Consider the following 15,730-nt stretch of genomic DNA (forward strand, 5'->3'; position numbering starts at 1 on the left):
TATATATATATATATATAGATATATAAGCACACGTGACTCAGAACAAAGCAAAGCCACTATACCGATTTCTCGCAGAGATTTTCTGTCCCATTCCATGGCATTCTTATGTTAGAAATACTTTACACTCTCACTTTCTCTTTGTCTCCATCTTGTGTGCTGAATGTTTTACAAAGCAGGACATGTTTTCATAAAGCTCTCTGAGAAAGGCACTGGGAATAAACAGTACTCAGGAATGCAGTCTTTAGTTTACACACCTGCAGACTTCATAAAAAATGATTTACTAGATATATTTCCTCTATCATTAAAAAATGGAGCACATTACCAATGAGTCACCTTGTTCCCAATTAGATATTTATGTGATACTGCTAGGCAAACTACGGGGAGATGTTGTACATATACGTTACCACTGAATGGGGCCACATTAACATAGAGATTAATTGACCTATCAGACCGCTGGCAGTAAGGAGCACACATTTGAATATTTGGTTAAAATAGCCTGAAGAGGAATTCATGCTTGATTTTAGATAAGTCTCCAACAGAGCGATAATTCACTGCATATTTAAATCCTTCCTTACCCTGAGTCAAGAGCAATCAGTTAGATTGTGATGATCATTTGACGACACGAGCAGTTGGGGAGGGGTGGGACAGGGGGCAAAAGGCTGTTTGCAAACAAATTACATGTCATCACAGAAAAAATAAAAATACATATATATGATTGCAAGAGTGCACTGAGCCACAAACAAAAACAGAGAGTGGAATCAGGGCTTAATGTTTAGATTTGAGGAATGCATGAGGATTAAACAAGTCTGAAAGGCTTTGTGTCTCTGCTATTACAGACCATTCCCACCCCTCCATAAAACCCCCCAACACACCACAACTCTATGTTCGTATTACGACAGTTTTCTATTTCAAATAAGTGCTGTTTTTAAACTTTCTATTCATCAAAGGAAAAAAAAAAACGAAAAACATTTTCATCATGAATACTAATAAGTAATGTTTATTGAGCACCAAATCAGCATATTATAATTATTTATGAAGGATCATGTGGCACTGAAGACTGGAGTAATGGCTGCTGAAAATTCAGCTTTGCCATCACGGTAATTAATTAAATTTTAAAAGTTATTTTAAACTGTATTCATTTTCAGTTTTTATTGTATTTTTGGTCAAATAAATTCAGCCTTAGTGAGCAAAATCAAAACATGAAGCTGCCATATTGTATTGCACCAGAAAACTGATTATAACAAGGACTGGACTGGTAAATTACATGTCGTCCCAGTGAAATTTATCTCCATATAGTGCTACTCTGCCATTTATGTTGACACTATTACAGAAGTGCATATTAATGTATGTATTGCCATTTAGAACTATTATAATTTTCTTACTATTCAGTAATTGTACCATAGTCACTGGGTGCACTGCAATGGATGAAAATTTAATTTCTCTCCTCAGAGCTTTTTGACAGAGGAATGAGGATTTCATACATTGTCAAAATTTCTTTCAATGCCATTAAATTAGCATGGAAAAAGTTATTTTTTAGAAGGATAAAAAGATGCTTTTTTATGATGATTCATACCTGGGGTGTTTTCCTGTCAATGTGCCCTGTGGATTGGTAGCGGCAGCAGTGCTCTGAACGAAACTAGACTCTTGAACATGTGGTGGCGAGGACCTTGTGGGTTTATAATACTGCAAAAGTCACAAAAAGAAGACAAATGTTAAACATTCTACATCGTTGTCTATGGGCAATGCTATGCTCTGTCATCTAAACATTTAATTAATACAAGTTGGATAATGCATCCAGCATGCAAGAGCAGCTCAGGCTTCTGCTTAACTCTTCGCTTTGATTCTTGTCTTTGACAGAGTCAGCGGCCGGGGTTCCACTGATACTCAGATAAACCAACAGACCACTATGGAACCTGCAGACAAATCCAATTTAAATTTCACACCTTGAAAGTCTTCCTCATAAAAACCCATTTCTGCTTCGAGCAGAATGCACACAATGATCTAAATGTCAGAGAGATACTTAATCTCCTCCACTATCCCACCTTCACTCCACAGTTTCGAGTGGAAGAGAAGAGAGAGAGGGGGAGTGTACAGGAGGAGAAGAACTGATGGCTGATGGGGGATCAGAGAAGGACACAAGAGTCACTCTAATTGGATAATATAGCACTTTCAGGACTATGTAAATCCAAGCAATGTCCCAACATCTTCCTCTAATGGAACTTGTGTGGGAACAATATGTGCAGTGCAGAAGAAACTACGTTTTTTTTCCCTTTTACTTTCCTCTTTTACATTTGGCAGATGCTTTTTTTTCCAAAGCAACTTACATTGCACTCAAAGTATACATTTCAACAGTTTATGCATTCCTTGGGAATCCAATTCATGACTTTTCCATTGCTAGCACCATGCTGTTTGAGCTACAGGGAAGACTGAAACTTTATTGTAATTACTTAAAAATATGCAGTGTATGTGCATAATTTAGCAACTCATTATGTTCTGCTCTGCAAATGATGACTGGGAGCATCTTTACAGATTTGAATGCATCATGTAACATCCCAGCCTACAGGACTTTATTCAATTGTGATATAACAGTAGCTTGGAGGAAGCCTCTTGTGTCTGTGATATTGACAGACTGCTGACACTGCTGAATATTGACACTGCTTTGACAAAGAAATTACATTTGCAGTAAGCTTGCCTTTTTTTCTCAAACCTGGGCTGAAGTAAGATGGCAATACATATGTGAAATGTAACCCACGCGAAATTGAGTCATATGTTTAAAATCACTTACATAAACCCTAGTCTTTTAACTCAAAACAAAAACTAGTGCATGATTACTTGAGACTTTTATATATGGTTGACACACTCTGAGCATTTAACCAGTTATCTAATGCAATGCTGTTATGTTTTGTTATTATGTTATGGCCATCTCTTGCTCTATTCTAATAATTGCATAGCTGTATGATGTAGCGACTTGTAAAGACAGTAAATGCACTATTGAAAATATCAGGTGAGTGGGAAGGAGCTAGAGAGTATAAGATTTATACAGACGAAGAGAGGGAGCAAGAGAGAGAGTAGAAATAAAACAGTGGGAGGAAGTGTTGGTAAGGCAATCTAACTAATAACAGGTTTATGTGAATTCAGAGAGAAAATAAAAGTCGAATATTCAAAAAAGGTATAGAATATGGTTTGCTAAAATGGTCATTTTATATTTTGTAGTCCATGGTGTGCAATATGAAATCAACCGTTAGTTCACATTGTTTTTGCTCAGACCCAAACATATTCTGGCATTAGTATGATGGCCATACTGTTTCACAAAAGCAAAGTTATGTCTCAGAGCAAAAGTCTTAAAATTCATTTCCCTCAAAAGGTTTAAAAAAGCTGTCTGATTCATTCAAAGATAGAAATAGTCATTTCTGAATTTAAGGTCAACCCTTTATCACATAGGTAACTAGTATTAGAAAAGCTAGAAGCCTATCATTACTGAAGCAGTCAATTTCTTTTCCCTTAGAGATGCAATTTGACTGCACTCAAAAGAACCTGTTCAGGCAATCAAAAGTGACTTCAATCGAAATATTTTGAAAGCACATCTTTCTGATCTTTGAAGATGCATTTTCTTTCTTTTTCGAAGCACAGCCACCTACATTTCCAGAAAATGCTTTTAAACAAACATGCTTGAATAGACTACTTAGCTGTTAAATTAATCAGGTGAATTCAGCCAAAATGCCCTAAAGTTTAGAGAAAACATACTACAAATTTTATATATAGCCCGAATTCTCATTTTTAAAATCTGATTAAGACTAATGTGCAGGTATCAAGCAGGTTCTACTGTATTATGAAACATATTGATATTTTATCAAGGGTAATTCACAAAAAGTGCTCACAATCTTAGACCGTATAAGCAACAAACTGCTTAGAATGTTTGGAAAAGGAGGTCAGCAAACTGATATTGAAATATTATTGTCAATGCATCTGAGGAGGAATATGCAGCTAATGGGCAGAACATGTGATGCATCCTGAAATGTTGATAAGAAAGGTAATGAGCATATTGGACAAAAGGGTACTATACAAAAGAGCTAAAAATTGAGACTTATAAAAGAGTATTCTACAAAATGTATTTCAAAATAGCACTGCAGAGATCACCTCAGACATCATAATGGCACATATGAAAGCCGTACACGTGAGTTCCTCACAGTGTGACTGTTATACAGCCAACAGGGGCAAATACTGTACATGGGACGTATGGCCAATAATGAGCTCATTGGGTGTTCAAAGCTTTTTAATGGACCTGCTTTGAACAGAGTTGCATAAGGCTGAATACACGCTGGTTAGTAATGGATGTTTTAATTGCAAGACATGCAAGACCATCACCCACTGTAACTTGAGTGTGTGTGTGATCTGCATGATCTGTCCAATGCTACTGTAGATAGTAACTGATTAAATGTCATGCCAGTGAAGAGTTTCTGTGGTAAATGTGTTACATGAGTTCAGAGAGCTGTGAATTGTTCTTCCTGCTCAACCTCATGTCAGCTGCAAATCAATAAATATTTCACACCTATAGTAAAAAACTTTGTGGTATGCAGGGGCAAAGCAAACAACAAAAATTCACATTTACCTGGCACACGCTAGCCTAAAATATCATTCTAGACAAGGCAAGCTGTGTGTTACCAGTGTATTAATAAATGTTTGTTTATATGCCCATGGGCTGAACTTTCAGCGAACGGTGCACCAGAAAGAGTGAGGTGCTTATGAAATATATATAGAGGGAAAGGTTAGGATGGAATTTGAGATGAGATGGAAACATATCTTACATCAGTAATCTTCTGAGTTTTACAGATATTTCTACCAGAGGTTTCTCTAATGCATATATGCAAAAGTCACTCCATCCTATATTTATTGCATATCATACCATTACTGAAAGAAAAAGTAACTAACATCTAACAATGAAAAAACAAACTAACATCATGTGTCAAAAGCTGGTCTATCCTTGTCAGTAGACTAGTTTTGATTGCTTTGGCTGGCATTTGCATGTCTTCTGACAGTGTGCCATTGCTGTAGCGATTAAACATCTCACTGGGTTTAAATGACATTTGAATTACCAGTTTTCAATGCAAATAGCCTGTATCAGCTTATCTGTGATGGATCTTCTAGTTGGAGTGATTGAGAAAGTGATGACACAGGGAAGGTAACAAACTGTCTTCATTCTCTAGGACACTGGACTGGCGCAAAGTTTCTGAGCTAGAAAGACAGAGAATGATGCAGTAATCACAAACCCTCAATGATGGACTAGTGTGACTACCATTATTAGTGTGTCTGTCCTTGCACACCCTGAATAGCTGTGACAGAGCCTTGTTACAATGAGTCGAGCAGTGTAAAGTGTCAGCTGTTCTTGCTTCTAATTGCTGATGAGCAGAAAATCCAGAGATGTGGATTTGAATCCCTTTTAACGTGAATTTTCAGCGATCACATCAAAATCAGATTGCACTTGATTACATTAATGACTCCATGAGATCAAATCTGGAGTTTTGTGGCTCATAGTCCAGTTGTTCTCAACCTTTTATAATATTTGACTTCTAATATTCAAAGGCCCTCACATCTAAACTGATATGTACCTAAAATTAAACAAACTCAAAAATATGATCAGTTTAATGCTGTATATCGCACTTGATTACATTAATGACTCCATGAGATCAAATCTGGAGTTTTGTGGCTCATAGTCCAGTTGTTCTCAACCTTTACAATATTTGACTTCTAATATTCAAAGGCCCTCACATCTAAACTGATATGTACCTAAAATTAAACAAACTCAAAAATATGATCAGTTTAATGCTGTATATCACATTTTTATTGTTTTCTTATTCGTCAGCATTTTAATTATGATTATATTAATATAACTAAACTTAATTTTAAGAAATTCTTGGGGCCCCTTAGTGGGCTCCGACCCCCTGGTTCAGAACCACTGTTTTAGTCCATGTATTTTAGCTTTCAAGCCATCTGTATGCTATCATACTTCTAATAGTTAACAAAATAAATATATAAATGCAGTAAACATATAGTATAGTCTCTCTTTTTGTGAAATTGGAACGAAAATACTTATGATGACCCATCATGCAAACTTATGATTACTCAAATGCTGCCCTGAATGCGAACGCTCTTCACCCTTATACTGCCTGCCAATAGCAAGCAAGTTGGCTAGCATGTTGAACAGTTAGTTTGAAAAACATAGCTAACTACTACTACTTCTACTACTACTACTTATAATGAACAAGTGTATAATTTCAAATGTAGGTTATATGCAACAATTTGAAAAAACAAACAAAAAAAACAACCAAAACATAAATAGCCATAATAACAGTTCAGACGGCGCACATAATAAAGTGATTTTGAAGGATTTGTAAGCAGACACTGAATAAATTAACTCTTAAAGTTTATCTCAGGCAATGCAGCCTGTTTAGGGTCTTATTTGTTTGGCAAACCTAATTGTTCATGACAACAGCTGTGATGTAATGTCTTTTGAGAATTTTCTTTAAAAAGAAAATCCTTTTGATATGTCCAAGGATTCCTGTTTCAATAGGCAATGTGTCAACACAGGACACTTCGTTTTCAAAGAAAAAAAAGAAAAGAAATGTCATAGGGTCTATTAAAAGTCTGATCACAATAGAAGAGACAGACTAGAAGGCAAGATATAAATGCAATCCAGTTCAAGAATATACCATCCGGATACAAATCATACATTACTGCAAGGTAAAAAAGGGGCCAAAAGTGCTTACGCTCAGGAGCTGCAGGCCTTGCTGAGGCCTAAGGCTGGGTTTAGGGGCCAGGCTGCATGAGGTGAGGTTGTAGTTTTTCTGGCTACGGCTCTCTTTCAAGTGTGCATGGAGCTTTTCTCTTCTTCTCCTGTAGGGGGCAGCATAATTAGATAAGAATCCAAAATACCATGGGCTATGAGGATATTTATTTACATAAACACACACAAGCAGACTCATTCACATGCAAACACATCACCCATTATCTGTGAGAATATGTTCTGACAGTTAAGACAGCCCATAGTTATTTTTCTGGGAGATAAAATAATAACTGGTGCACTTAAATGTCACTACATCATTGTTTCTTCTGTCGGTTCACTCACTCATTGTATCATGTGTTATATTTAAATTGCTGGGCTGTTCTGCACACACCCCTTCTTGCTTCAGGAGCTCTGGCTTGCAGTTAGTTGCTCTTACTGATGCTTCACTCAACTCATGAGTGAAATATGGATACATACTCAACCGCATGGATCAGATCCATCAAAATTTCAGTGTAATGTGACTATTATTACCCTTTTCCTTCTTATGCCTACAACATGCAGCATTTTAAAGGATTTTATATGCTCTCTAGGCTATTACAAAGGGAGGAGTTACTCTCCTAACCATAGTTTTGTTTTTAAAACTTACTTTAATCACTGGACACTCAGTTAAAAGAGTAACTAATTATAACTAAAGCTTAAATAATAAAATATAGTTTTCCAGACATGTGAGAAGTGTTTATGTTCTTCAGGGTTTCCACTTGTTTTAGGCACTCCTTTTTATTTTTTTTACCTGCTAAAATATTTTTCAACTTGGCATTACTAGTAAAATGTCTAGAAATCACACTTTTAAAATTAGGTGTCCTTGTATATTCAAGATGGGGGATGTAAACATGTTACTCAAATGAAATTTAAGTAAATTAAAAATAAGTAGGCAGTGTGGCAGCTCACTAGAATGAAGTTACTGTGTCTTTTAACAATTGCATTTTTAAATACAGCTCTGAGGGGTTAAAAAGGGGGAAAACAGTCATCTTGAGCCTATAATGACTGTGAATATATTTCTCAATTAAATAGTTGCAACGAGCCTGTAAAAGCTGAATAGCAAAAGCACCAGCAGCAGCACATATTCGAAGCATGCCATGAGTCAAAAATGTTTTAATTCATTTCCTTTGAACGGTGGCCAGTAGAGCTGTGGGTGCTTTTATGAGAAAGTAATTACGTCCCCACCTCCAGTCATTATGTTTCTGGGTTTCCATAGCAGTCACTATTTCCTCTAGCTTGTTATATAGTGCCCTTCTTTCAAATGATATGCTCTGGGGAACAGCTCAAGCTTTGATTAATTCTGAGGTCCACTTACTTGTTCCGACAGTAGAGAGCCATGCAGAGGGTGCCTAGAAAGCTGATCCCCATAGCAATACATGTGATAGACATCACTTGTCTTTTGTACACCTCCTTGCTCTCTGTTGGGACGAAACAAGGAGGAGAAAACAAGAAGAGACATAAACAAAACATTCGCTGCTATTCAAAAACAAGTATGTAGCACATATGAGATGCTTCTACAGAGAAACAATGACAATGAACGCAGCACATCACTAAATATTTGTTGCTGTAATAGAGGTGGCCTCGAATAAGATAATAAAACATGGATGCTCTAGCGGGAGCTTAATTTTCCAAAATGGGTCATTCAGTGTCAAATCAACTCATTCTAATTTTCAAGTTCCTTGGCTCAAATTTTTGATTTTGACGATAGTTTTTTCTGAAGAAAGATCATGGAAGTATATTTAAGTATATATGAGTTGACACAGAAACTGGGAGTCATGAAACTGAATTGTTGAAAAGAGGCGAGTAATAGATGCTGGTATTTATTTATTCATATATTTTGTGGGGATGGATGGCACAGGACAAGTGTTAAAAACTAAATGGACACTATTAAGTGTGAAAAATAGCGGCTGTCATTTCTCATATGAAAGAGCAAATCACGCTTGTCTTCACAACTGTTAATAGGCAATCAATCAGATTATACTCAGACACAACACACTCTACAAGAGCTGCCACAAACTTCACGCTGAACACATTGGAGTATAATGAATGTGTCAGTTACATGACTGTGAGTGTGCCTAGTAATAAAACAATCGTGAACTTTACAAGGTCAGACTCAAAGCGCATTGTTAACCTTGCAGGTGAAATTAACATGGTAGAGTCATCATGGCTACCCGAAGTAATATCATACTCCTTATCACATCCCCAGGCAGTTATATAGGCATACAGCTTTGAAAGTGTAAGGACCAAAATCTCCTAAAAATATCAGTCAAGATTTGTTTGAAATAATGTAGTATTATTCTAAATCAGGTGTTTGAAATAATGTAGTATTATTCTAAATCAGGTGTTTGAAATAATGTAGTATTATTCTAAATCAGGAATAAAATCTGACAAAAAGGTGACATGAATTTAGGTTTGATGATGGTTATATATATATAGCCTTTTTTTTTCAAGGCTAGAGTAAATAAACACTATATTATTTATTCCAACCATTATAATATATAATTGCTATTATATTTATTAATATGTTGAATTAGTGTTTATGTTTTCAGTTTTCATTGCAGTTTTACTTGAAGTTTCAGTAATTTTGTCATGTGGTTTTATCATTTTTATCATTTTATTTATTATTTCTTATTTTATCCTACACCCATCATATTGATTTTACACATTCATATTTCCATGGGTGGTCCTTCTCCTCCCCTTTATAGTATCTCTGGTAATATAGATATAATAGATTATCCAACAGATCAGAGGTTCATGTAAGTCCACTAACTTGCAGAAAAGATTAAGAAATGAAAATGCAAAACCTTGTGAAACGAATCAAGCATCGCTCAGTTTTTTTCTTTTGCTTTCATTATTTATTCATTGTGATGCTTCACAAATTGACTTATTATTCCCATGCCACTATTTGTCCACCATCACATAATTAAAGTGACTGGAAACCCTGGGATACAAAAAGCATAAAAAGGAAGGAGGAGAGATAAGAGGAAGTGGGATGTATTAACACATCCTCTCTTTACATTCTCTGCCCTCTCCTACACATTACCTCATCCTCTTCCACATATCACTGATCCTCTCAAAGAGAAGAGAGTGATGGGCAGGAAAAGTGGGGTGTTATGTTAATTTATCCATTCTTTTTATTTGTGCCTGCTATTAATGGCCATACTTTTACACATATCATCAATGCTCTTGAAATATCCAAGTCCAACATGTCCCTGTACAATGACAAATAAATAAATAAAATAAAAAAACACTTTATTTCTAAATCAAATTGAAAACACAATCAAAGAGACTGTTTGCTTTTACATTTATGCAGTACATTTGATTATTTTCATAAGTCCAAATCCAGCTAGAGCCAGCTGGTTTTTGTTTGACAAGTATTATTATTATTATGATGCTGATTATTATCATGATGCCCATATAACATTTTCAGGATTTATATATATATAAATAACACACAATCATTGAAAAGTGAAATTAATAGTTTTAATCTAATCAAAAGTGACAGTATATATTTTTACAATGCTAAAAAAACCTTCAAATAAATGTTGTTCTTTATAACTTTCTATTCATCAAAGAATCCCGAAGAGTATTGCAGTTTTTAAAATTTCACAATATTACTGTATTTTTGATTAAATAAATGCAGCCTGGTTAAGCATAAAACATTAAAACCTTTAATGGTATTATAGTGTATTATAAATACACTTTGCTTATAAAGAGACACCCCTATATAAATAAATAAAAAGTCACTATATGAGTGCTTTTTTCAACAATTCAGATTTTGCTCCATTGCCCTGACAGTCTAGACAGTTCTTTTTTGACAAGTCGCACCCAGTGACAGCAATGCAGTGGAATCTGTTTGCTGGTTTTCAATTTATCTTTACACATCACTACATAGAGCAAACTCTATGTAGCTTTTTTTCCCCTGACCTGTCAGGTCTGAGAGTAAACAGAAATGTGGTATTTTTCACACTTCTGAGTTAATTATTTTTGTGTGTAAGTGTGACCTGAGTGTGCACTTTTTAGTAGAGGTACCAGGCATGTTGTGAGCTAGCCATGCTTGCCTAATAACCATGACTGAACTGGATAATGAGTGAGAGACCTGACATTTCAGTGGTGCTGCAGGCATCTCAAAGACACATAACATTTTTCGACCCCTTCATGCACAGACACAACTTGAACACTTATAGCTAACCTGGAATACCTGTGTTTCCCTTAAGATTCCCATAACCTTCACAGAGAATACAGGATTTCATTACTTCCCTCTGATTTTTAACTATAAAAACCATCCACTGTAAAGGTTTACTATTTAAAAAAAAAAGACCCAGGGGAGAATTTGCTAAACATTGGGGTCATATTGGTGCAAAACCTTGTGTCTTATTTATGAAACACCCACAATCCAGCATAGAAAGTAAATCTGTAAATGTAAATTAACCAATTATTCTTTTCAGAGCAAACATTCATGCTTTCTATGCAAATGAGGCTTATTATAAAATGCATGCTATTTGCCTTGCATAATTAACATTGTAATATAAACTCAAGTTTTATTTAGAAGAGGCATTTGTGTACATTTTCTTGTGATCATGGCAGCAGTAATTAAAATTATGGAGAAGATCTCTATAATCAGCGTATATCCAGACATGAGTTAGGCGTCTGGATTTCAGTGTAGCAATACTGTATAGATCCAGCATACTATGTCAGTGGTAGTCTGATGCATCATCCACAGTATAGTAAATGGGGAATTGCACTATGCAAACAGCACCCAGTACTAATTTCTTAGGCATTTTTATGCTGTTATGGTTATCTGATTTGAATAATTCCTTTAGTGAAAAGGGTGTGAAAACATTACAGACAAGAAATGCAAACCAATGATGATATTAAGAGGCACAACTCATTTTTAGTGAATTCCCCCTAGAATTGACTCACAAGCAGCCAATTTGTAGAATATACATCTGCGTGCATTATATGACTGAATTGTAACATGGTAAGCAGTTAAGATTAGGGTTGGGTATCGTCTGAATTTGATCAATTCCGATTCCGATTCTGCTTATCGATTCCAATTCTTTTCGATTCCCAGTTATAATTCCAATGTGATTAAATAATATCAAACATTTATCCTGTGTCTCTTTTTTGCAAACCATTTATTGGAGCTGAATACCATGAACAAAAATCAACAGGCTACATAAAAACTGGACCTTTTTCCCCAATGGAAGTTGTGGTTCTCTCATGATTCTGAAGAAGAAACATTAGACAACTAAACAAAATCACATGTAATTTATGCATTAAAGGGGTCATATGACGTTGTTAAAAAGAAAATGATTTGGTGTATTTGGTGTAATGCAATGTGTTTATGCAGTTTAAGGTTAAAAAACCACATTATTTTCCACATACTGTACATTATTGTTTCTCCTCTATGCCCCGCCTTTCTGAAACGCATCGATTTTGACAAAGCTCATCATTCTGAAAAGCGAGGTGTGCTCTGATTGGCCAGCTATCCAGTGCGTTGTGATTGGCCGAATACCTCAAGCGTGTGACGGAAATGTTACGCCCCTTACCATACTGTGATGCCGTCTACCAGCGCAATGAGACAAAATCACTCTACTCTCTTTCATCAAGTGTAGTCCACTCTTTGTCGTTACAGCTAAGAGGAAGTGACACTGACTTCACAGGTATCATTCTGAGCTCTGCAGTGTGTACATGGCAACTATCAAACCATAACATAGAAAATAAATGCTAAAATGAAGGCTTAAACAAGCTGTCACTCTCACAGCTGTGCAAGATAGTGAGAAGCACGTCTCAGTCTTCACAATGTTCTTTTTTTTGCAGGCAGCAGAATCAAAACAAGACCCTGTTTCAAATGACAAACTTCATGTGGTCTCACAGTCTTTCATGTGCGCAGGCTGCAGGGTGCCCCCTTTGATGTTCAATAATTCAGAATTTGATAGAGAGATAAACAGAGAGACAGACAGACAGACAAGTGCGTTGAACTAGTAGTGCGTTGAAACTACCAGTTCAGTTATTAACTTGATAAAATCAGTTACTCTGACTACTCTCGACTTGTCTATGAGTGTGCTGACACAAGTGAGTGCATCTATCCTGTAGAATTTGACTGGACAAAGAGAAAACAGGAAAAACAATCGAAATCCAGATATAAAAGTGAGCGAAGAGCCGGCTCCTCTCATTCAGGAGCCTCAGCAACGGATATTGGAAATCAACGTGAACAAAATTAATCTGCCTGTTACCCTGCCTCACCCATTGATCTACAGCTCTGGGAATCTTCCAAGCTCTATAATAAAAAAACGTCTCAGTTACGTATGTAACCCTCGTTCCTTGAAGGAGACGTCATGTCGTGACCGACGAATTGGGATCTCGCTTCGAGAGACCAATCTACTTCGAGTGTAACTAAACGAGCCAATGCACTTTGGCATGCAATTATTGCATCCAGCTGCCGCTGATCACAGCGTGAGCATAAAAAGGCAGTTGGTGCAATGCATACCAGGTTTTCGCTGAGGAGCCAAGCCGATGGCCCGGCCGCTCAGCAGTGGTACAGCAGCCGTGGCGACGGGACATGACGTCTCCGTTCCCTCCTTCAGGGAACGAGGGTTACATACGTAACCGAGACATTCCCTTTCAGTTGGTCACTACGAGTCACGTCGTGACCGACGAATTGGGATTCCCTACCAAAGCGCCATGGCCGCAGCTTCTCCACAGGCCGTATAAGCATCGCCGGACATGCCAGACGAGTACCTACAGACCCGGGAGGGGAGGCACGGTTCGCCCTGCCGGGTGGAGGCGGTATTATGACACAACTGCATCGCAACCGACCGCTCCACCAGGGGGACCCCGTATACCCCCTAGCTGCACCACCTTCGAGGGTGGTGAGGGAGGAGAAACCAGCAGATCGGTTTCTGGCAGTAAAAGGTGCCGTCCATGACCTGGTGAGCTCCTCATGCCCCTCTGGGAAGAAAGGCACCGAGGCGGGACGCTGAGAACCAGCGCGAGCCACCACGAGAAACCAATCGTCCAGCCTCGAGGGCTCGGGACGCGGTGGAGATTTCCACTCGAGCCCTACCCTCTCAGCGGCCCGAGAAAGCATAGCTGACATCTCCGCATCCAATTCAGGCCTTGCCACCGCCCTGGAGGGCGGCAGCGCAGCCAAATGTTCCTCTCCAGAGAGCTCTCCCTCTGATGCAGTGATCGACATCCGGTCGTCGGGAGGAGCACCAAAGGATACTGCTGGCACGCTCTTTGAAGAGGGCCCAGCACGTTCCTTTGGATGCTCAACTGGATCTGAAGCGCTAGAGGAGTGGTGGGCCCCCGAGGGTTGGTTCCCTGAGGGGTTTGCCACCACTGTAAACCTCAAACCACCCGTGCTACTGCCGGAAGTAGCCCTCGCCCGGCAGCCGCCAGGACGAGCACTAGATCGCGGCAGAGGCAACGGAGCTCCGCCCCCCTGGAGGAAACAGAGCCTGGCCCGCAGCTCCGAGATGGTCATCTTCCCGCAATGGGAACATGACTCATCCACGAACGCCACCTCAGCGTGCTTCATGCCCAGAAACGTGAGGCAGCGATCGTGACCATCACCCGGCACCAGGTAACGACCGCATCCAGAAACACACAGGTGAAACGGCATCTTTAAACAGACGATCCGTCATCTTTACAAAGACGCACCTGTGGAGCTCTTTTAGAGAAATGCTCTTTTAGTGCTGAGGTGCACAGGGGAAATGGCCGCTTACAGCACAACATACGAAGCGAAAAGCTGGTATGCATTGCACCGGCTGCCTTTTTATGCTCCCGCTGTTATCAGCGGCAGCTGGATGCAATAATTGCATGCCAATATGCATTAACTCGTTTAGTTACACTCAAAGTAGATTGGTCTCTTGAAGCGAGATCCCAATTCGTCGGTCACGACGTGACTCGTAGTGACCGACTGACTGAAAGGGAACAGATAGGCATTTCCCTCTCTAAGGAACGAGATGATGTCGCATTGAAGTCATATGAAATGTCACTTAACAATGGGCTAATAAAGAATCGTAAGTAATTAAATTAGATTAGACACTAAACTATGCATTTGTGAAAAAAAAATCATATTCAATATTGCATATTATCATAGAGAACGTCTAGGTTACTTGTGTAACCCTCGTTCCCTGAAGGAGGGAACAGAGACGTTACGTCAGTCGTGACTGACGAATTGGGATCTCGCCCGAGAGCCCAATCACCTTCGAGTGTTAACTAAACAAGCCAATAACAGTTGGCGTGCGTGTTTCGCCACACGCACCCCGCCCCGCAGCGCGGGTATAAAAGGAGAGCGCGTGCAAACGCACATCAGTTTTTCGCTGAGGAGCCGAGACTACGTGCCCCAGCCGTACAGCGGTGGTACAGCAACTGTGGCGACGGTACGTAACGTCTCCGTTCCCTCCTTCAGGGAACGAGGGTTACACAATTAACCTAGACGTTCCCTTTCAGTCAGTCACGTTCTACGTTACGTCAGTCGTGACTGACGAATTGGGATCCGTATGGAAAACGCCACTATTGCTGACCCCCTCCAGTGCCCTGCGGAAGCCGGCAAGTCCCCCCACACAAGCTAGGGCGGAAGATAGGACAGTGGCTAGGCAGAGGTGTCCGCCACTGCTGTTCCATACAGTGGTACTTTGGATAACACTGGGAAAGAGTACCCAGTTGGGACGCTACAGAAGCCACATCCCGCACCTAGGAGGTATCATGTGGAATTACACATATACACATATGGAGGGCAGTACTACATATGGAAGTCCCTGCGTTAGACTCAACCTGCCTGGGGTGAGATAACTACGCAGCAGCGCAGCAGAGGAACGACTGCCAGGGAAAGACACGGGCTTACCGTGAGGGGAGCCGTACCGTGGAAGAATACACATGTGGGATCACCCGAAGGG

At 39.0% G+C, this 15,730-nt stretch overlaps 1 protein-coding gene across 1 annotated transcript in view; it reads right to left on the reverse strand.

The window, feature by feature from the left end:
• LOC107555324 (pro-neuregulin-3, membrane-bound isoform-like) overlaps positions 1 to 15,730 on the reverse strand; it is a 377,395-nt gene that overhangs the window by 6,562 nt on the left and 355,103 nt on the right. Inside the window, exons 6-8 of the mRNA XM_016238082.1 lie at positions 8,137 to 8,239; positions 6,766 to 6,892; positions 1,575 to 1,684 (exon numbers count right to left, since the gene is read on the reverse strand). Coding sequence (XP_016093568.1) covers positions 1,575 to 1,684; positions 6,766 to 6,892; positions 8,137 to 8,239 — 340 coding nt within the window. The remainder of the gene's footprint in view (positions 1 to 1,574; positions 1,685 to 6,765; positions 6,893 to 8,136; positions 8,240 to 15,730) is intronic.

Source organism: Sinocyclocheilus grahami, unplaced genomic scaffold, assembly GCF_001515645.1.
Source record: "Sinocyclocheilus grahami isolate Dianchi unplaced genomic scaffold, SAMN03320097.WGS_v1.1 scaffold531.1, whole genome shotgun sequence".
Taxonomy (NCBI): domain Eukaryota; kingdom Metazoa; phylum Chordata; class Actinopteri; order Cypriniformes; family Cyprinidae; genus Sinocyclocheilus; species Sinocyclocheilus grahami.